Genomic DNA, 23,424 nt, shown 5'->3' with positions numbered 1-23,424 from the left:
GTTACGGTCGTTAGAAACTTGTTTATTCATTTATACTTCCTTAAAAACGTAGCATTTTCCTAATATACTTTATTAAAAAATGTGATTGCTAATGATTTGAAAAATAGTTTTAAAAAAACGGCCACTAGGGGTTTCTGTCTCTTTAATTTTGCAAGCCAACTCTGAAAATCAAGCCTTTTTGGTCCAGTACCATTTTTCTGAGTGGAGGGGGGGGGGGGGGGGGGGGAGGGTGTTGTTCTTTCTCTGCTGGGCCTCAGTGCAGTGTATCAGCTAGCTTTCACCAGTGTGAGACAGCTTTCAGTCTTTCCAGGACAGAAGCATTTTTATGCACACTAACAAGCAATACAAGGTGCTTAATTAATATTTATATGCAATATGATTTTTCTTTGGTCATTCTATGAACTTATTTATTGTGTATTTGCACCATATGGCTGCTTTAGGATTATAAAAAGCAAGCATTTTGGGCACATTATTACTTGTGTACCTGCCCGATATATGTTCCATATGCCTGCATTAAAGATATATAGATCATGCACTTTAGGCATAAAGCTTTGCAAATTTAAAAATGTTTGTGCTGACCTCATAACAGGGTAGGGTAGCATTATGATTTTTAGAAGTTTAGAAGGAAAAAAATTTAAGTGCAAAAAAGTGCAAAAAAAAAAACCTGACAAACAGTGCTTAGAGTAAAACATATTGGCCCTGATATACTATTATAAACCCGACTTGTTTTGTTGGGTTGTGTGCCAGAAATTCTAAGGAAAACCCGACAGATCAGAGCATGTGTACAAAAAAAAAGCTAAATATAGGAAAAAAGTAAAAAATGTTGGGAAACCTTAGTAAATGTGGAAAACTACACTCAACTCTTAGTAAATCAGGGCCATTGTGTTAAGGGGGTATTTTTGGTATTTTTTTATTTGCAACACAAAAAGTAAGAAACAGCCGCACATCCACCATTTGTAATTTGATCTACTTGCTTCTCAGCATAATTTCAAAAACTATCAGGTTGTTAATATGCATTTTGATCAAAAAGTACAAGCCCACCCGCCAAGTCAAGGTCAAGGCCATTTGGCCCAGGCATTTTTAATTAGCAGGAAACTGCAGAAGTGTTTCCCCCTACCAGTCTCCCAGCCCTCTGGCAGTGAGCACAGGGTAGGTTTCATACTGGTGTGGTTCTCTGTGGCGGCCATTGTTTCTACGATTCTTTGTCTGTGGGGTGGAGTGGCCCAGAGCCAGGGGCTTGGTCGGGCAGTAGTGGGGCTGCCTGGCCACTGGGTCTCTCCCCCCGTTGGGCATTGGGTCTCGGAGGCAGTGGTCGCCGCCGAGCAATACGCCAGTGTCTAACGAGGTGGCCTTGACGTGGCGAGTGGGCTTGTACTTTTTGATCAAAATGTATACTAACAACCTGTTAGTTTTTGAAATTATGCTGAGATGCAAGTAGATCAAATTACAAATGGTGGCTGTGCAGCTGTGTCTCTCTGTGTTGCGTATTTTTTTATTTGGCTATGCTAAGTTAGGTTGTAAAGTTAGTGTAGTTCATATAGTTCATAATATAATGTCTGTACCTGTGGTTGATGGTGGTCTCGCAATTCTTCTGTGATTTTTGCCCAGATGTTTTAAACAAAATGACTGTCACCTCAGGTTTTCCCAGGTTGCAGTGCAGCCCGAGACATTACACACTAGTCAGCTGAAAGGAGCCTGTCTGATTTAATGATTGGAGCCATAGAAAACACTGGTCTATTGTATGGAAGGGAGCACAGGTGTGTTTCATTGGGTGGGGTGGCTGATGTATGGGAGGGAGGAAGGTGACCTCATACTTTCAAACAAGGAATCATGGGACTTGTAGTTGGAGGGAGGGAACTCCAACAGAAAATGGCCATTTCACGAAAAGATCGCACCAATGTTTTGGTAATTTCGCAGTACAGACATTTAGCCCCAAGACAAGCACAAATCCTTCCTAAGCATGTCCATTTCTATCTGACAGGTAAGTGCTAAAATCACCTTATGGTGGATAACCCCTTTAAATGCCTGTATATGTGGAGATAATAGCATTCACCACATTTTACACAAATGTGTCTCAGATAACATGAACAAGTGGTGCAAAATTCTTTAAATATCTCCCCCATTGTTTGTATATTTACATGGTACATTTAGGGTACTTTAGAGTATTTGTTTTATTTTAATTTTCCATATACATTTTGAAATGAAATTTAAATGTTTCTGTTTAAAGAAAAAAAATCCCAACATTATGTTTTCACTAATTTTTTTCTTCTTTTTAGATTTATTTCCCACACGTCAGTATAATGGAGCTAGTACATCTGTTTCTTCTACAACTTACCGGATTACAACTACGAGCACGGGAAAACCAACATCTATATCAACACTGTCCCATAGAAACATATCTACGTTACCTCCATCAACTGAAATTCCTGTGGAGGTCACTACACGGTCCACACCTGTTTCATCACTTTTGCCTGCAGTTGGCATAGAGAGTTGTGAGGCTATAGCAGCACGTGAGATCATGTGGTTCAAAACTCGACAGGGTCAAACAGCAAAACAGCCATGTCCTTTAGGAACAGTTGGTGAGTCTTGTTTCTTTTCTGTTTTTCTTAAATTTAGAACACATATACTTTGCAACCTTAATTCTGCTATTTCTTATTTTATATTCTGCTATGCCTTATTTTACATGCTAGAATGTTTAGGTTGAATGTAGGAAAAGAAAAATGTTTGTTAAAACTGCCATGAATAGTTAGATGAAATTGTGCCCTGGCTGTCATTAGGAATGAAGGATGTTAAGGCCAGTTTCTCATGGGCATATCACATGTGCATTTTTGCATCTATATAAGGGATTTAAGTCCTAGCATGTGTTACGCCGAGCGCTCCGGGTCCCCGCTCCTCCCTGGAGCGCTCACGGCGTCTCTCTCCCTGCAGCGCCCCGGTCAGTCCCGCTGACCGGGAGCGCTGCACTGACATGGCCGTCGGGGATGCGATTCGCACAGCGGGACGCGCCCGCTCGCGAATCGCGTCCCAAGTCACTTACCCGTCCCGGTCCCCTGCTGTCATGTGCTGGCGCGCGCGGCTCCGCTCTCTAGGGCGCGCGCGCGCCAGCTCTCTGAGACTTAAAGGGCCAGTGCACCAATGATTGGTGCCTGGCCCAATTAGCTTAATTGGCTTCCACCTGCTCCCAGACTATATCTGATCACTGCCCCTGCACTCCCCTGCCGGATCTTGTTGCCCTTGTGCCAGAGAAAGCCTTTCCTTGAGTGTTCCTAGCCTGTGTTCCAGACCTCCTGCCGTTGCCCCTGACTACGATCCTTGCTGCCTGCCCTGACCTTCTGCTACGTCCGACCTTGCTCTTGCCTTATCCCTTGTACCATGCCTATCTCAGCAGTCAGAGAGGTTGAGCCGTTGCCGGTGGATACGACCTGGTTGCTACCGCCGCTGCAAGACCATCCCGCTTTGCGGCGGGCTCTGGTGAAAACCAGTAGCTACTTAGAACCGGTCCACCGACACGGTCCTCGCCAAACCCTCTCTGACACAGAGGATCCACCTCCTGCCTGCCGAACCGTGACAGCATGACTGCGTTTCTGTTGACCTGAACTGACAGTTGCCAGTTCGGGTCATTAGACCCATTGTCTAGCTTAGACTTATGTCCGCAATACAGGCACAAACATGCACATGTAATATGCCTTTGTAAAACTTGCCTAAGGCTGTAGTCCCACATTCACATTTCTCTGGCCTTTCTTTGCATACACAATCAGAACCTAAAATGTCTGTGTGGGCTTTGCAATTTGATTATTTTTGCTAGGTTTTACATTGTTTGTAGTAAAGAAAGACTGGTGCAGAATGTTTGGTCAGCTACTGCTCATGAAAACCCAATCTAAAAAATGCACATGTTATAAACTGCTGTACTAACTGCAGCTCACAGACACAAATTTTGGAACACAGTCTAAGTTTAACTTGACAAAGATGTCTTAGGGCAGGGTCACATGAGCGCATCTACAGCGCAGAGCGCGCTGCTGACTGCAGCTGGGAAGTAGCCACTACACGTGGACACTTCGGCGCTGCTTTCGGCGCATCCGCAGTGTGAAATACACTGCAGATGCACCCTGTGTGCCCCTGCCCTTACAGAAAAGTATTACTCTACCTATTGCAATACAAATGCATGTTCTGTCAATCAATTGGTCTGTTAGTCCAGGACCAGAAATCAAGATTTCATGAGAATTCTCTGCAGTCAATCTGCAGGCTTAAAACTGTGATGGTCTCTTTTGCAGTTTTGAATTGTGCTTTTTGAGGTGCTGTAACATGTGGTGCTACTGGACATGGCTCCTGCATGCATTTGTAGCAGAAAGTCTAGGTGCAGCTCACAATAATCAAAGAATCGCAAGCATTATTGGCTAGCTGTTGCCATTGGGGCTTGTGAGTCACTAATAATTGTGAGCTGCACCTAAACTTCCCTTGATATGTTTTTGGTTGTCTAAAACATAAACAGGCCTGCAAAACAAAGTCTACAGTCAAGGTGAGCAGGCTTATTACAGATGCATTTTTTTTTAAATCAAATTAATTTTTATTAAACAAAGGAGAGAAACAAACAAAGCAATGATAAATAGAGGCCTATGCGTAGATAGGCAAACAAAGCCAAATCCTCCTAAACATGGAGGAGTGGGGAGGGGGTGGTAATTTTGAGTCAAGGTACAAACAGTCTCTTCAGTATGTTCTCGTGGAGGGGAACTGAGGAGTGGCTTAAAGCAAGATGGATGGGGAGGGATAGGTTGTTAGAGACAGGGTCTAGACAGTGACAAGTCAATGGGGAGGGGACCAATGTCAAGGTAGCCACGCGGGCCAGTCATGTAGGCACCCGAGGGGCTCCTTCACCAGGCATGGGTTTAAGCTATGTAAAGAAATAACTAGTGTGTCCCATTGGCACAGCTAGTAAGCTCCCCTTAATCTGCAAATTTGGTTGATTTTATCAGCCATTGATGGATAGAGGGGTCAGAGATATTAAGCCATAAAAGAGGTATGAGTGACTTGACAACTGTGATCATATGGGTGGGTAGAGAGTGTTTAGAAGGGTGAAATGTGGGTGTGGAAAGTGCCAACGCCACTATGGGTAGATTTAATGCAATATTAGAGAAGTTTACTTGGTAAAAGGGGTACTCTACCCCGCTGAGAGCCCCGTGATCCCCCTGCCGTCACCCTGCGTTCTGAACATTATGTTCAGAACGCTGGGTTTGACTGGCCATGGTCATGACGTCACGCCCCCTCGTGCCGTCATGCCCCTCCCATAGTTATGAATAGAGGAGGCGTGGTGTGACGTCACAAGGGGCGTGGCATGATGTCACGACCATGGCCACCCCAACCCGCACAATCAGACATTTTATCCCCTATCCTTTGCCTTTAATTATGCCTGCTACTTCCATCCGAAAGGGCATACTCAGACGACAGTCCCACCATGTGTAACAAGGTGCCGTCTTTTCCTGACAACGCCAGCACAGCTTTGATTCAGATAATCCCATGTGGTGTAGCAGTTCAGGGGTTTTATACCAGTGGGTGAGTAGTTTAAAATGATTTTCTTGGGATGCATCTTGAGAAGTCATGGGAGTTGCATAGTACAAATCTACTCTCTTCTTCTGGAAGTAACATAGTAACACAGTTTATAAGGTTGAAATAAGACCAGAGTCCATCAAGTTCAACCTATATCCCTAATGAGTCCCTAATGAGTTGATCCAGAGGAAGGCAAAAAACACTTATCTTAGAGGTAAAAATTCCTTCCAGACTCCAAATATGGCAGTCAGAATAATGTTTTGTCCCTATAAATCTAAAGTCCATAACCTGTAATGTTATTACTCTCCAAAAATGCATCCTCTTTTACCGAGTTCACCATGACCACCTCCTCAGGGAGAGAATTCTACAGTCTCACTGTTCTTACAGAACCCCGTCTGTGCTTTTGTAGAAACCTTCTTTCCTCGAAACGTAGAGGATTCCCCCTTGTTATAGATACAGTCCTGGGTATAAATAGATCATGGGAGAGATCTCTGTACTGCCCCCTAATATATTATTAGGTTGGAGTAGTCAGGAGTGCGGAAGGCCGCGGGCCATGTCCAACGTAGAAGGTAGACAAAACAGTGTAGTGAATATGTGAAAAGTTGAAACATGGGTGTTAGAGGGGCAGGTTCCCTCTCTAAGCGCAATTCCTCCTGTCTCTCGGCAAAACGCACATCAATACATGTGGCCACATGCATAAGTTCAGTCAAAGAAGATGGAGGATCACGTGCAGCAAAATCTTTAATCCTGCTAGACAGTCCTTTTTTGAATGTGGCACACAAGGCAAATTTCAGAGCGTTTTGTTTTCACGCTATACTCATATCATGTATTCTTTCTTCAGTGGGTCAATATAATTAAAATGTTTAGATACTTTTTTTTTATTATTGTACTGTTTTATAAAAAAACAATAAAAAAAAACCCAACTTTTTTTTTTTTTAAAACAAAATAAGAATGTTTAAAATTGCCCTATTTTGACCACCTATAACTTTATAATTTTTGCCGTATATGGGGCTATATGAGGGGTAATTTTTTTGTGCAATGATCCGGGTAAAATGGGAAAAAGGGGCAATTAAAATTTTATTTGGGGAGTGGCTTATTCAAATTTATTTCTGGCCATTACAGTGACCCCTCGACTTATGATGGCCCTGACATATGATCATTTCAACATATGATGGCCTCTCAGAGCCCATCGTATGTTGAAGGCAGCCTCGACATATGATGCTGCTGTGTGTCGGGGCCATCGTACAACTATCTGACAGCGCTGACAACTTCAGCATCTGACAGATAGTTTTTTAATGTCCCCATGTGCCCCGTTCTGCCTTTTGTTACTCACATGCTGTCCTGCTAACTCATACAGGCTTCCACTGTGAGCTCCGTGTAAGCCCCGCCCCCCCCCAGTGCAGCCATAGCCAATAGCCTGTAGCATCTTGCTGCAGGCATCCAATGAGCTGCTGGCTGCCCTCCCCTTCCTTTCCTATAGAGCTGTAGTCGGCAGGATCATAATGGAGGACATTCTGTCCCCCCTGAAGGTATTTAAAGAACTGTACAGTACTGTATGCGATGTCACACATCACATACAATACATATACACACTGTACACCCCATACATCAATGTTTCCCTATCAGTGTGCCTCCAGCTATTGCAAAACTATAACTCCGAGCATTCCCAGACAGTCAATGGCTGTACATGCATGCTGGGAGTTGTAGTTGTGCAACAGCTGGAGGCACCCTGGTTTGTTAAACACTCCCCATACACTCCACATACAATGGTCATCCCAGAATCAATTAGCAGTTTCCCATAGAGATATGTATTCAACATACAATGGTTCCAAGGCCCCAGAACCAATTACCATTTTTACATAGACATATGTACTCGACATATGATGGTTTCAACATATGATGGTCCTCCCGGAACCAATTAATATCATATGTTGAGGGACCACTGTAAACACCTTGCATATATCATTTTCCAGCAGATTTCTGCTCTTGCATCTTTATTTGCAATTATCCCAGAGCTAATAGGCAGAGCTCCCACCTTCCCCCTGCCTAGACTTGTATTGCCTTGTCTTGCAGGTGCAAAGCAAAGCTTAGCTGAGTTTCAAAAAATAATATTTGAGCAGCAGTAGGGGAGTGAGGAAAGAAGCTTGATAATAGGAGAAAGAAGCATTTTTGTCTCATAAGCTATATTACAAAGTTTTTTTTTTTTTGCTTGTACTATTGATAGGTTTGTTCAAATAACAGTGCCTTTTTAAAGGGGTATTCCAGGCCAAAACTTTTTTATATATATATATATTTATTTATATATATATCAACTGGCTCCGGAAAGTTAAACAGATTTGTAAATTACTTCTATTAAAAAATCTTAATCCTTCCAATAGTTATTAGCTTCTGAAGTTGAGTTGTTGTTTTCTGTCTAACTGCCCTCTGTTCTCTGTCTCCATAGCACTTTATGCATATGGAACTTTTACTACTACACTATAGTGTGTTTAATTACTGCACCATCTCCTGTTCCATATTGCTGCTATTCAGACTATATGCACCTTATTGAAGTATATGCCCACTTGTTACCATCTATATGGAAGTTGTGCCGGTGATTTCGCTGTATTTTTGTGATTCTGTTTCCCCTTTCCCCTTTTATGTATACCAATAAACAATATATTTTATATTCAGGTGACTCCAAGTAGTTTTGTGTTTTGGTTTATTCTGTTTAGGAGGTCAAATTATTGTGCCTTATATGACTTTAGCAAGGGCAACACAGTATCAGTATTTTACTGACCCCTTTAACTTTAGGCTATTCCTTATTAGTGTGTTTGTTTTTTTTTGGTAACTTTGCCTAAGCTGATGCACAGTTCTTTTGATCAATATGTTTACCCGTAATATGTGTTTATCTGTAGTTAGAGGTTACTTAATTTTCCTCTTGACTGGGAACCACCCCCCTCTTGTATATGCATAGTACAGTACCATGTGTGCTAATACATTGATTTGTGCCTTATTGTTGGCTTATATTAAAGTTTTTCTAAATTTTTCATCCTCCTTGTTACTCCCCCATTTTGTGGTTTACTCTCAAGTTTTCCTTTAACTCCCCTGGTAAATGGAGTAATATTATCTCTCTTATGAAAAAATACAAAAACGCACTTTGGAGGGCAAGATCTCCAAGATATCCACAAAATACTTTCCTATTTAGGTTTACAGTGGCAGCTTTAGCACTATCGCCTTGAACACGGAAGCCCGCACACAGCGTTCAGAACAATAAACTTCGTACAGACGGTGCGATCCTGCATGTGCAAACATAGATCGAATATTAAAATTAAATTTTTACTACATAGTGTTTCAAGACACTTTTCAACTATTCATAAAGGTGATATGAGTTCTTTACATTTAATTATAATAGAATATATCCCTGAAGGTTGCCCTGGGAGATTCCAGCACTTAATTAACAGGGAATCCTTCTGGATTCATAAACTTGCCACATTGGTCCCGCAAGGATTAAATGAGATGATTGAAAATGTGAAGTGAATACTATTCTGATGCCCAGTTCACACCTAGCGATTAAAAAAAAAATGTTTTATACATATATTTTTTTCATATATATTTTTTATTATTTTTATATATCATACTACATCAGTTTATTTTATATATATTTATATGTATTCTAAATTTTGTTGATAACTGTATGTGTACATGGATGTGCAAATTTATGTGCATTTTTTTAATTCACCTATATATTTAAGGCATTATTCACACATATAGTATCCTGAGCATATTTTAATGCGCTGGATTTGAAGCTGCAGATTTGAAGCTGTGTTCGGTCATTTAGTTTACATTGAACTCTACAGCATAAAATCTGTATAAACTTTTTGTGTAGGTAGACCCTAAAGGTGTGTTTCTTCAGCAGAATTATTCCGCATGGACATTCTGCTGCACTGTGCACACGGCGGAATTTTTGTGGCAGATATTTCTGTCATGGAAATCCTAATTCCGGAGTCAGCAAAAAGAATAGACAATTCTATGAGAAAACACATTTCCAAGTGGTCCTAGCTGTCTGCAGAATGTCCACATGAAGATTTTCCATGCGGACAGTCCCACGTCTGAACATAGTTTTAAACTTCTTCTCCCTACTGGATACACTTCTGACTTTTGGCTCAAAAACTGCAGTGGCAGTTTTACAGAAAACCCTACAAAAAACCTGTGTGGAAACCTAGCCTTATGGCGATTTTGTTGTTTCTTTGGGATTGACTTTTTTTATTGGCCTAATTTTAATGCAGTTAACTTTATCATATTGATACATTTCTGTTTTAGGTGTGGCAACATATACATGCATTGCTCCAGATGGTGTATGGAATCCACAAGGACCTGACTTAAGCAACTGCTCATCTCCATGGATTAGTCATATTGCGCAAAAGGTAAACATGTTTTCAGTCAGATATTTATGTAGAAATGGGCAAACATCTGTTAATGTGAAAAATACTTTTGTATGAAGGACTTAAAGGGATACTCCGGTGCTTACACATCTTATCCCCTATCCAAAGGATAGGGGATAAGATGCCTGATCGCGGGAGTCCTGCCGCTGGGGACCCCCGGGATCATGCACGCGGCACCCCGTTTGTAATCAGCCCCCGGAGCGTGTTCGCTCCGGGACAGATTACCGGCGACCGCAGGGCCGGCGGCGTGTGACGTCACGCCTCCGCCCCCATGTGACGTCACGCTCCGCCCCTCAATGCAAGCCTACGGAAGGGGGCGTGATAGCTATTGATGCTATTGCATTGAGGGGCGGAGCGTGACATCACACGGGGGCGGAGGCGTGACATCACACGCCGCCGACCCTGCGGTCGATCGTAATAAGACCCGGAGCGAACACGCTCCGGGTGCTGATTACAAACGGGGTGCCGCGTGCATGATCCCGGGGGTCCCCAGCTGCGGGACTCCCGCGATCAGGCATCTTATCCCCTATCCTTTGGATAGGGGATAAGATGTGTAAGCACCGGAGTACCCCTTTAAAGAGGCATTGTCATTATAAAAAAAAATAAAAAATTATATTGTGCTGACTAAATGATAAACATTTTTTAAAATAGTTATTAAAAGAGAGTCAATTTTACTTTAAAAATAATCTCAAAAAATTGGCACGACTTGGGGGTCACCTTTCTTCCTCCACACCAACAACTGCATTTTACAGCGCCTTGGAAACCAGCCATTAAGCAAACCTGTAGTCAGTATAGGAGATCTGTGCTGTGCAATGCTCTTCTTTTCGGTGAGTGAATGTCCCTGATTGACTGAGGCCGCACACACCTCCCTCTATGTTCACTGCTCCCTAACTGCTCAGGTCTGCCAGGAGCTCAGAGCAGCTGTCCAGAGGAAAAGTTCACCAGTTGCCCACAGCAACCAATCAGATCGCTTTATTCATTTTGCAGAGGCCTTGTTAAAAATGAAAGACGCGATCTGATTCGTTGCTATGGTCAACTGGGCAACTTTTCCTCTGCACAGGTTTTGATAAATCTCCCCCTATATATGTGAAACTACCTGCAGCTAAGTATGTGTGATACTGCCAGCTCTCAGCAGTGTTTGTAAAATGCTTTTAAAACATCTGCTCTGCTGTTTGGAGGTCTGAGAAAGCTAGATGACACACATGATCAGCTAGAACAGATAAAAAACTACTGTGCTTTTATCACTAAACCTTTGCACTAATTTAGGAAGATCTACTTTTATTTTTACTAATTTTAACCTGTTGTAATCTCTTCATAGTGCCCTAGATATACTGCAGACAAACTCCGATAATCCTGCTCTCTTTGTTACATGTACAGCATGAAAACAGAGGCTACAAAGTAGCCTGTAGTGATTAGATCAAGGGATCTAGCACATCAGACTCAAGGATGAAGATAAGTCATGCAGAGTGAAGGACAAGTCCCCTTTACTAGTGAGGCTCCAAGAGATATAGGGTATTTGTGAAAGAAATATAGGTGCTAGACATGTAAACATTATGGGGGAGATTTATCAAAAACTGTGCAGTGGAAATGTTGCCCATAGCAACCAATCAGCTCGCTTCTTTCATTTTTAACAAGGCCTCTGCAAAATGAAAGAAGCAATCTGATTGGTTGCTATGGGCAAATGGGCAACTTTTCCTTTGCACAGGTTTTGAGAAATCTTCCCCTATATGTACATGATCGGGATTAGGTACTCAGTAGCATAAATATATATATATATATATATATATATATATATTGTGGGATATGACAGGTACAAATTAACCACTTCCTCAAGGACCCAGGGCGTAGTCTCTAAACTGTAGCCTTCCAGATGTTGCCAAATTACAACTCCCAGCATGCCCAGACAGCTGTTTCCCGTTTGGGCATGCTGGAATTTGTGGTTTTGCAACAGCTGTGCAGTTAGTCTCTAAACTGTGGCCCTATAGATCTTGCAAAACTACAACTCCCAGCATGCCCAAACAGCTGTCTGGACATGCTGGGAGTTGTAATTTGGCAACATCTGGAAGGCTACAGTTTAGAGACTACACCTTGGGTTCTTAAATGGTTAATTTGTACCGGTCATACCCCACAAAAATAAAAAAAGATATATATATATATATATATGCTGTCTGGGCATGCTGGGATTTGTAGTTTTGCAACTTCTGGAGGGCCACAGTTTGGAAATCACTGTGCAGTGGTCTCTAAACCTTGGCCCTCTAAATCTTACAAGACTAAAACTCTCAGCAGGCACGAACAGCAAGCTACTGTCTCGCCATGCTGGGAGTTGTAGTTGTGTGCATATCTACATCTCCCAGCATCCCCTTGGGCGACCAGTACATGCTGGGAGTTGTAGTTTTGCAACAGCTGAAGGCACACTGGTTGGAAAATGCAGAGTTATGTAACAGAACCTAACTGAAGGTTTTCCAAACCAGTGTACCTCCAGCTGTTGCAAAACTACAACTCCCAGCATTCATGGTCTGTCAGTTCATGCTGAGAATTGTAGTTTTGCAACAGCTGGAGGTTTGCCCCCCTCTGCCATGTGAATGTACATTCACACGGGCAGGTTTACAGTGAGTTTCCTGCTTCAAGTTTGAGCTGCGACAAATTTTCCGCCGCTGCGCAACTTCTAGGGGAAAACTCACCGTAAACCCCCGCAAGTTCGAATGTACCCTAAAAACATTACAATAACACATAATAAAGGGTAAAACACTAGATATACACCCCCTTACACTGTCCCCCTCCCTTTCCCCCCAATAAAAATGAAAAACGTATCGTACAGCAGTGTGTCCAAAACGGAGCCTCCAGCTGTTGAAAAACAACTCCTAGCATTTCCGGACAGCCACTAGCAACAGCTGGAGGCACCCTGTTTGGGAATCACTGACGTAAAATACCTCTATGTCCACCCCTATGCAATCCCTAATTTAGTCCTCAATGCGTATACCGCTCTCTCACTTCGCAGCCCTGTCGTATTTCAAGGAAACAGTTTAGGGCCACATATGGGGGCTTTTTCTCCTTTTACCCCTTATGATAAGGAAATGTTGGGGCAACACCAGCCTGTTAGTGTAAAAAAAAAAAACATTTTACACTAACATGCTGGTGTTGCCCCATACTTTTTATTTTCACAAGAGGTAAAAGGAAAAAAACTTCCTGGGTACAGAAATACCCCATATGTGGGCGTAAAATGCTCTGCGAACGCACAGCAAGTCTCAGGAGTGAGAGCGCACTATGTACATTTGAGGCCTAAATTGATAATTTGCCTAGGGGTGGTTGATATTACAGCGGTTCTTATATAAACACAAATAAATATCCACGTGTGACCCCATTTTGGAAACTACACCCCTCACGGAACGTAATAAGGGGTATAGTGAGCCTTAACACCTCACAATTGTTTGATGAATTTTCATCAAACTTGGATGGGAAAAAAAAAATGCTGGTGTTACCCTAAATTTTTCATTTTCACAAGGGAAAATAGGAAAAAAAAGCCCCCCAAAATTTGTAACCCCATTTCTTCTGAGTAAGAAGATACCCCATATGAGCGCCATTGGGCTTTTGGAATAAAAATTTGTCCGGAATTGAAGCACAGCCCACTGTTCCAAAGATCTGTCAAACGCCAGTGGGGTGTAAATGCTCACAGCACCCATTATTAAATTCTGTGAGGGGTGAAGTTTCCAAAATGGGTTCACATGTGGGGGGTCCACTATTCTGGCACCACGGGGGGCTTTGTAAAAGCACCACGGCTCCCGACTTTTATTCCAAACAAATTCTCTCTCCAAAAGCTCAATGGCGCTCCTTCTCTCCTGAGCATTGTAGTGCGCCAGCAGAGCACTTGATGTCCACACATCGGGTATTTCTATACTCAGAAGAAATGGGGTTTAAATTTTTCGGGAGCATTTTCTCCTATTACCCCTTGTAAAAATGTAAAATTTGGGGAAAAAACAGCATTTTAGTAAAATATATATTTTTTTATTTACACATCTGACTTTAACGAAAAGTCATCAAACACCTGTGGGGTGTTAAGGCTCACTGTACCCCTTGTTACTTTCCTTGAGGGGTGTGATTTCCAAAATAGTATGCCTTGTGGGTTTTTCTTTGCTGTTCTGGCACCATAGGGGCTTCCTAAATGTGAAATGCCGCCCAAAAACCATTTCAGCAAAATTTGCTTTCCAAAAGCCAAATGTGGCTCCTTCTCTTCTGAGCATTGTAGTTAGCCCGCAGAGCTTTTTACGTCCTAACCTGGGGTACAATTTTTGGGGGGCATTTTCTCCCATTACCCTTTGTAAAAATTGTAAAGTTGGGGAAAAAACTGCACTTTAGTAAAATTTTTTTGTTTTATTTATACATCCGACTTTAAAGGAGTACTATGGCCCTTTTTTTATTTTAATTTTTTTTTATTAACCCTCCGTGCCCGGGCTGCAAAATAACACAAAACAAATCACCAGCTGTGGCCAGTGATACGCTGAGAGCAGCGTGATTCACCGACCCGCAGGAAGCGGAAGAAGATAGGGACCAGAGAACGGGACACCAACATCGGAGCAACGGGGGAACGTAGGGAGGTGAGGTAAAGTTTGTTTTTTTATCATTTTGCAGCCCGGGCACGGAGAGTTGATAAAAAAAAGGGCCATAGCAGCCAAACACCTGTGGGATGTTAAAGGGTAGCTCCCACCATCTTATTTTTTATTTATTTTTGTTGCTAGCCCGTTTAACCCCCCCCCCCTCCCCCCCCCCCCCGGCCGCTACGGCACTAGCCCGTTCCCTACGATATGTTGTACTACAACATATCAAAAAATAAAGTTGGTGACAGTGCCCATTTAAGGCTCACTGGACCCCTTGTTATGTGCCTTGAGGGGTGTTGTTTCCAAAATAGTATGCCAGGTGTTTTATTTATTTTTTGCTGTTATGGAACCATAGGGGCTTCCTAAATGCGACATGCCCCACAAAAACCCTTTCAGCAAAATTCACTCTTTAAAATCCCATTGTCGCTCCTTCCCTTCGGAGCCCTCTAGTGCACACACAGTGCACTTTACATCCACATATGAGGTATTTCCTTACTTGAGAGAAATGGGGTTACAAATTTTGGGGGGCGTTTTCTCCTATTACCCCTTGTAAAAATAAAAAAAAAAATGGGTCTACAAGAAAATGTGAGTGTAAAAATGAAGATTTTGAATTTTCTCCTTCATTTTGCTGCCATTCCTGTGATACACCTAAAGGGTTAACAACATTTCTGAATGTCATTTTGAATACTTTGAGGAGTGCAGTTTTTATATTGGGGTCATTTATGAGGTATTTGTAATATGAAAGCTCTTCAATTCCACTTCAAAACTGAACAGGCCACTGAAAAATTCCATTTAGAATTTTTTTTGAAAAATTGGAAAATTGCTGCTGAAATTTTAAGCTCTCTAATGTCTTCCAAAATTAAAAATATGTAAACTTTATGATGCAAACATAAAGTAGACATATTTTATATGTGAATCAATATATAATTTATTTGGGTTGTCCATTTTCCTTATAAGCAGAGAGTTTCAAAGTTTAAAAAAAGGTACATTTTTACATCGTTTCATAAAGTTTTAGAATTTTTCACCAAGAATTGATGCAAGTATCGATGAAAATTTACCAGTAACATAAAGTTGAATATGTCACGAAAAAACAATCTTGGAATCAGAATGAAAGGTAAAAGCATCTCAGAGTTATTAATGCTTAAAGTGACAGTGTTACGCCGAGCGCTCCGGATCCCTGCTCCTCCCCGGAGCGCTTGCGGCGTTCCTCTCTCTGCAGCTCCCCGGTCAGACCCGCTGATCGGGAGCGCTGCACTGACACTGCCGGCGGGGTTGCGATTCGCATAGCGGGACGCGCCCGCTCGCGAATCGCATCCCAAGTCACTCACCTGTCCCGGTCCCCGGCTGTCACGTCCTGGCGCGCGCGGCTCTGCTCCTTAGGGCGCGCGCGCCAGCTCTCTAGAATTTAAAGGGTCAGTGCACCAATGTTTGGTGCCTGGCCCAATCAGTTGAACCAGCTTCCACCTGCTCCCTGTTTATATAACATCACTTCCCCTTCCCTTCCTTGCCGGATCTTGTTGCCTTGTGCCAGAGAAAGCGTTTAGTGTTGTCCAAAGCCTGTATTCCAGATCTCCTGCTATCGTCATTGACTACGAACCTTGCCGCCTGCCCCGACCTTCTGCTACGTCTGACCTTGCCTCTGTCTAGTCCTTCTGTCCCACGCCTTCTCAGCAGTCAGCGAGGTTGAGCCGTTGCCGGTGGATACGACCTGGTTGCTACCGCCGCAGCAAGACCATCCCGCTTTGCGGCGGGCTCTGGTGAATACCAGTAGCAACCCTAGAACCGGTCCACCGACACGGTCCACGCCAATCCCTCGCTGACACAGATGATCCACATCCAGCTAGCCGAATCCTAACAGACAGTGGTCAGATGTGCTCTGGTCCTTAAGGTGAAAATGGGCTTGGTCCTTAAGGGGTTAAATAAAAGATTCCACTATTAGGTAAAAGTGAATTTATTCATATACAAGGATTATAAAAAATATCTACTTTCTTTTATGTCAGTCAATTCCAGTATATGCATCCAGTGGGACAATCTTGGGTTTAAAGCATTGTCTTGCTTTCTTGGAAGGTCTGCCAAATCTTCTGCTGGTGACATCACTGCCACTGCCCATTACTGCCAGTATGAGCTTTCCCGTTGCACAGCATATATTATTGCCAGTCCTCTCTGTCACAGCACTATCCGGGATAAACTCCTGCTATCATCTTGCTGACAAGTAATTAGTGACAGAATTGCGTGCATACAGGGTACTGAATATCTCTGTGTATATACACTGCTAAAAAAAAAATAAAGGGAACACTAAGAGAACACATCCTAGATCTGAATGAATAAACTAATCGCATGAAATACTTTTGTCTTTACATAGTTGAATGTGCTGACCACAAAATCAAACAAAAATGATCAATGGAAATCAAATTTAACAACCCATGGAGGTCTGGATATGGAGTCACACTCAAAATCAAAATGGAAAACCACACTACAGACTGATCCAACTTTGATGTAATGTCCTTAAAACAAGTCAAAATGAGGCTCAGTAGTGTGTGTGGCCTCCATGTGCCCGTATGACCTCCCTACAACACCTGGGCATGCTCCTGATGAGGTGGCAGATGGTCTCCTGAAGGATGTCTTCCCAGACCTGGACTAAAGCCTCCGCCAACTCCTGGACAGTCTGTGGTGCAACGTGGTGTTGGTGGATGGAGTGAGACATGATGTCCCAGATGTGTTCAATCGGATTCAGGTCTGGGGAACGGGCAGGCCAGTCCATAGCATCAATGCCTTCCTCTTGCAGGAACTGCTGACACACTCCATCCACATGAGGTCTAGCATTGTCTTGCATTCGGAGGAACCCTGGGCCAACTGCACCAGCATATGGTCTCACAAGGGGTCTGAGGATCTCATCTTGGTACCTAATGGCAGTCAGGCTACCTCTGGTAAGCACATGGAGGGCTGTGTGGCCCCCCAAAGAAATGCCACCCCACACCATTACTGACTCACTGCCAAATCGGTCATGCTAGAGGATGTTGCAGGCAGCAGAACGTTCTCCACGGCATCTCCAGACTCTGTCACATGTGCTCAGTGTGAACCTGCTTTTATCTGTGAAAAGCACAGGGTGCCAGTGGCGAATTTGCCAATCTTGGTGTTCTCTGGCAATTGCCGAACATTCTGCACGGTGTTGGGCTGAAAGCACAACCCCCACCTGTGGACATCGGGCCCTCATACCACCCTCATGGAGTCTGTTTCTGACCATTTGAGTGGACACATGCACATTTGTGGCCTGCTGGAGGTCATTTTGCAGGGCTTTGGCAGTGCTCCTCCTTGCACAAAGGCAGAGGTAGCGGTCCTGCTGCTATGTTGTTTCCCCCTACGTCCTCCTCCACATCTACCTGATGTATTGGCCTGTCTCCTGATAGCGCCTCCATGTTCTGGACACTACGCTGACAGATGCAGAAAACCTTCTTGCCACAGCTCACAATGATGTGCCATCCTGGATGAGCTGCACTACCTGAGCCACTTGTGTGGGTTGTAGACTCCGTCTCATGCTACCACTAGAGTGAAAGCACCGCCAGCATTCAAAAGTGACCAAAACATCAGCCAGGAAGCATAGGAACTGAGAAGTAGTCTGTGGTCACCACCTTTATTGGGGGTCTATTCTAATTGCCTATAATTTCCACCTGTTGTCTGTTCCATTTGCACAACAGCATGTGAAATTGATTGTCAATCAGTGTTGCTTCCTGAGTGGACAGTGTGATTTCACAGAAGTGTGATTGACTTGGAGTTACATTGTGTTGTTTAAGTGTTCCCTTTATTTGTTTGAGCAATGTATGACAGAGCCATGCTTCATGGGCCTATAAAGCCAGCCACACCTGTTCCCCTCATACAGTGGGGATCAAAAGTTGGGGCACCCCAGGTAAAAATTTGTATTAATGTGCATAAGGAAGCCAAGGAAAGATGGAAAAATCTCCAAAAGGCATCACATTACAGATTAGACATTCTTATAATATGTGAACAAAAGTTATATTTTATTTCCATCATTTACACTTTTAAAATAACAGAAAACAAAAGTTTGGGCACCCTGCAGAATTTATAGCCCTTTGCAAAGCTGAGACCTGCCAGTGTCATGGATTGTTCTCAATCATCATCTGGGAAGACCAGGTGATGTCAATCTCAAAGGTTTTAAATTCCCAGACTCATCTGACCTTGCCCCAACAATCAGCACCATGGGTTCTTCTAAGCAGTTGTCTAGAAATCTGAAACTGAAAATAGTTGACGCTCACAAAGCTGGAGAAGGCTATAAGAAGATAGCAAAACATTTTCAGATGTCAAGATCCTCTGTTTGGAATGTAATTAAGAAATGGCAGTCACCAGGAACAGTGGAAGTTAAAGCAAGATCTTGAAGACCAAGAAAAATATCAGACAGAACAGCTCGCAGAATTGTGAGAAAAACAATTAAAAACCCATGTTTAACTGCACAATCCCTCCAGAAAGATCTGGCAGACACTGGAGTTGTGGTACACTATTCCACTATAAAGAGATACTTGTACAAATATGGTCTTCATGGAAGAGTCATCAGAAGAAAACCTCTTCTACGTCCTCACCACAAAAATCAGCGTTTGAACTTTGCAAATGATGCATTTTGGAAACAAGTTCTGTGGACCGATGAGGTTAAAATTAAACTTTTTGGCCAGAATCAGCAAAGGTTCCTTTGGAGAAGAAGGTGAACAGAATTTAATGAAAAGAACCTCTGTCCAACTGTTAAGCATGGGGGTGGATCAATCATGCTTTGGGGTGGTATTGCAGCCAGTGGCACAGGGAACATCTCACGAGTAGAAGGAAAAATGGATTCAATAAAATTTCAGCAAATTTTGGATGCTAACTTGATGCCATCTGTGAAAAAGCTGAAGTTAAAGAGAGGAGGGCTTCTACAAATGGATAATGATCCTAAACACACCTCGAAATCCACGGGGATTACATCAAGAGGTGTAAACTGAAGATTTTGCCATGGCCTTCACAATCTCCTGACCTCAACATAATTGAAAATCTATGGATAGACCTTAAAAGAGCAGTGCGTGGCAGACAGATTAGAAATGTCAAAGAACTGGAAGACTTTTGTAAGGAAGAATTGGCAAAGATACCTCAAACCAGAACTGAAAGACTCTTGGCTGGCTACAAAAAGCATTTACAAGCTGTGATACTTGCCAAAGGGGGCAGTACAAGACATTTTTTTCCTCCTTACATACCTAGCTACTCTCTATGCCCCACCTTTAATAGTTATCCTTCCATTCCTGTTTTTTGAAAGAAAGGACACTGGTAGCGCATCCAGGCATACAATGTGAGAAGAGCTCTAGAGGAGGGGCTAGCACCTCACTTGACCAGGTAATAATGGGGGGTGGAAGGTCATTATATGATATATGTTATAACAAAAGTAATAGAAATGCTATTTATTTTACACTTTTATGCCCCATTTCATTCACTGTACAATGCTATGCTGTTGAATAGCATTGTACAGGGAGATCAATGCTCTACTGATGCAGCCTGGCTCTGGTAAACTGTATCAGAGGAGTGAGGGCATGAAGGATGATAAGAGACCTCCGGTCACCATTTTAACTCATCGGACCTATGATCGCATTGAGGGGCCTGATGAGTACCCTGAGTTTATCGCTACCTTCATCTTCCTTCTTTAGATGAAATGATCCTCATTCATCACAGTATCTAAAGGGTTAATGAGGGATATCCGCTGGACTACCAAGGTCTGTCATTAGTGGTGAGTGCCTGGCTGCTAATAGCAGCCATCACTCATTGTCTATGAAGCGATTGCCCTGGTGCGTTTAGGTCGAGATGGCAAGGGCTTACAGGTATGCCCTGTTTCTTCTAAGGGTTAATGCTGCAGCATCAAGTCTGCAGCATAAAATGTTTTGCTCCTTAACCCCTAGAGAACAAAGGACGTATATGTATGCTCTGGCTGCCTGGTACATATATATCTGGAGAGGCATCTGGAATATGAAAGGAACACTGGAGCATGTAGCAGCTTTGGGTCCTACTGCTAATAGCGAACATCAGTAATAATTCTGATGCTCCTCATTATCCCTTTAGATGCCATGATCAATACTAATCACAACATCTAAAGTATACTGGGGCTTTGTGACATTCATCAGACCACCCATAACTGATTGTAGGGGTCCGATGAGTCAATATGGCAGCCTGAGGTCCCCTTACCTTCTCTGTGCCCCTCTTCTGGGATAGCTTGCATAAGCTGCCTTCTGGCATGCTATACAAGTGGATTGCTGATATAACTGATCAGTGCTTATGCTAATGCATAGCACTGAACAGTAACAGCAATTGAGATATTGCTATAAATATGAAAAAAATTGTAAAAAAGTTTAAAGATACACATGAACCCCTCCCCCAATACAAATTTAACCCCTTAAGTACCAAGCCAATTTTGACCTTAACCACTTAAGACTTGCGATTTGCGGCGATTCTGGGTCAATCACGTCTCTGGTGACCCGGTGACCCTGAAAAAAAGGGTGAATGGGGCTGTCCTAGACAGCCCTATTCACCCTTACCCAGCAGGTGGCACCTCACGATCATGTAATTGATCGGTCGGAACGACTGACCAATCACTGTCCTGCTGGACGGAGATCGGGGCCTGCGGGGGTCTCTTACCTCTCCCTGGTCCGGCGGGGGTCCCCTCAGGGGCGGCGGTGGTCCCGGTGGCAGGAGCAACGGCGGTCCCGGCGGCAGGATGCATCAGGAGGTTAGGCCTGTTCACCTCCTGTTGTTGCTTAGCAACAACTCTCAGCATGCACAGCCAAAGGGCATGCTGGGAGTTGTAGTTTTGCTACAGCCAGAGCTCCAACTACAACTCCCAGCATGCCCTTTGGTAGTCTGTGCATGCTGGGTGTTGTAGTTATGCAACTGCTGGAGGCACATTAGCCACAGCTAAAACTCCCAGCGAGAAACTCACTGTAAACCCCCTCCTGTGTGAATGTACCCTAAAAAAGACTACACTACACCTACACAAAATAAAAAGTAAAACACTACATATACCCCTACACAGTCCCCTCATCCCCCCCCCCCCGCCAATAAAAAAAAAAAAAAGTCTTGTATGGCACTGTTTCCAAAACGGAGCCTCCAGCTGTTGAAAAACAACTCCCAGTACTGCCGGACAGCCACTGACTGTCAAGGCATGCTGGGAGTTTTGCAACAGCTGAAGACACCCAGTTTGGTAAACACTGCCATAGGGTATTTTGGTGGCGGATACAAATCCCCAAAATAGGCCTCAAATGCGCATGGCGCTCTCTCGCTTTGGAGCCCTGTCGTATTTCATGGTAATAGTTTAGGGCCACATATGGGGTATCGCCGTACTCGGGAGAAATTGTGTTAAACATTTTAGGGGGCTTTTTCTACTTTTACCCCTTAAAGTAAAGTTGGGGTCTACACCAGCATGTTGGTGTAAAAACTTTTTATTTTACAGTGGTTCTGGCATAAACACAAAACAATAAATACCACATGTGACCCCATTTTGGAAACTACACCAGTCACAGAACATAACAAGGGGTATAGTGAGTCTTAACACCCCACAGGTGTTTGACCAATTTTCATTAAAGTTGGATGTGAAAATGAAAAAAAAAAATGTTTTCACTAAAATGCTGGTGTTACCCGAAATTTCTCATTTTCACAAGGGAGAATAGGAAAAAAAAGTCCCCCAAAATTTGAGTAAGAACATACCCCATATGTGGATGTAATATGCTCTGCGGGTTCACTTTGGCTTTTGGAGAGAGAATGTGTCCCAAATTGAAGGCCATGTGTGCTTACAAAGCCCCCATAGTGCCAGAACAGTGGACCCTGGCACTGTGGACCCTGGCAGTACACCCCTCACAGAATTTAATAAGAGGTACAGTGAGCATTTACACCCCACAGGTGTCTGACAGATTTTTGGTCCATGAAAATGAAAAATTAAATTTTTTCATTTGCACAGCCTACTGTTCCAAAGATCTGTCAAACTCCACTGTTCTGGCACCACGGGGAGCTTTTTAAACACACATGGCCCCACTTCTATTCTAATCAAAATCTCTCTCCTTAAGCTCAATGGCGCTCCTCCTCTTCTGAGCATTGTAGTTTGCCTGCAGAACACCTTACATCTACATATGTGGTATCTGGGGTTACAAATTTTGGGAGGCTTTTTCTCCTAGTGAAAATGAAAAAATTGGGGTAACACCAGCATTTTAATGAGTGAAAAAAATGAGTGAAAATTTTTTTTTTTTCATTTTCATGTCCAACATTAGCGGAAATTTGTCAAATACCTGTGGGGTGTTAAGGCTCACTATACCCCTTGTTACATTCTGTGAGGGGGGGGGGGTAGTTTTCCAAAATAGTATGCCATGTGTTTTTTTTTTTTGCAGTTCTGGCACCATAGGGGCTTCCTAAATGCGACATGCCCACCAAAAACCATTTCAGCTAAATTTGCTTTCGAAAAGACAAATGAGACTCCTCTTCTGAACATTGTAGTGCACCAGCAGAGCACTTGATTTCCACACATGGGGTATTTCCATACTCAGAAGAGATGGGGTTATAAATTTTGAGGGGCATTTTCTCCTATTATCCCTTACAAAAATAAAAAAATTGGGGGAAAACTAGCATTTTAGTGAAAAAATTATAATAATTTACACATCCAAATTTTACGAAAGTCATCAAACAGCTGTTGGGTGTTAAGGCTCACTGTACCCCTTTTTACGTTCATTGAGGGGTGTAGTTTCCAAAATAGTATGCCATGTGTTTTTTTTTTTTGCTGTTCTGGCACAATAGGGGCTTCCTAAATGTGACATGCCCCCCAAAAACCATTTCAGAAAAACTCACTCTCCAAAATCCCATTA

At 43.0% G+C, this 23,424-nt stretch overlaps 1 protein-coding gene across 1 annotated transcript in view; it reads left to right on the top strand.

Annotated features, from left to right (window-relative positions):
* ADGRL3 (adhesion G protein-coupled receptor L3) overlaps positions 1–23,424 on the top strand; it is a 961,109-nt gene that overhangs the window by 359,527 nt on the left and 578,158 nt on the right. Inside the window, exons 8-9 of the mRNA XM_056570909.1 lie at positions 2,277–2,579; positions 9,841–9,944. Coding sequence (XP_056426884.1) covers positions 2,277–2,579; positions 9,841–9,944 — 407 coding nt within the window. The remainder of the gene's footprint in view (positions 1–2,276; positions 2,580–9,840; positions 9,945–23,424) is intronic.

Source organism: Hyla sarda, chromosome 1, assembly GCF_029499605.1.
Source record: "Hyla sarda isolate aHylSar1 chromosome 1, aHylSar1.hap1, whole genome shotgun sequence".
NCBI lineage: Eukaryota > Metazoa > Chordata > Amphibia > Anura > Hylidae > Hyla > Hyla sarda.
The sequence above is the reverse complement of the archived record's forward strand: the minus strand, read 5'-3'. Positions and strand labels throughout refer to the sequence as shown.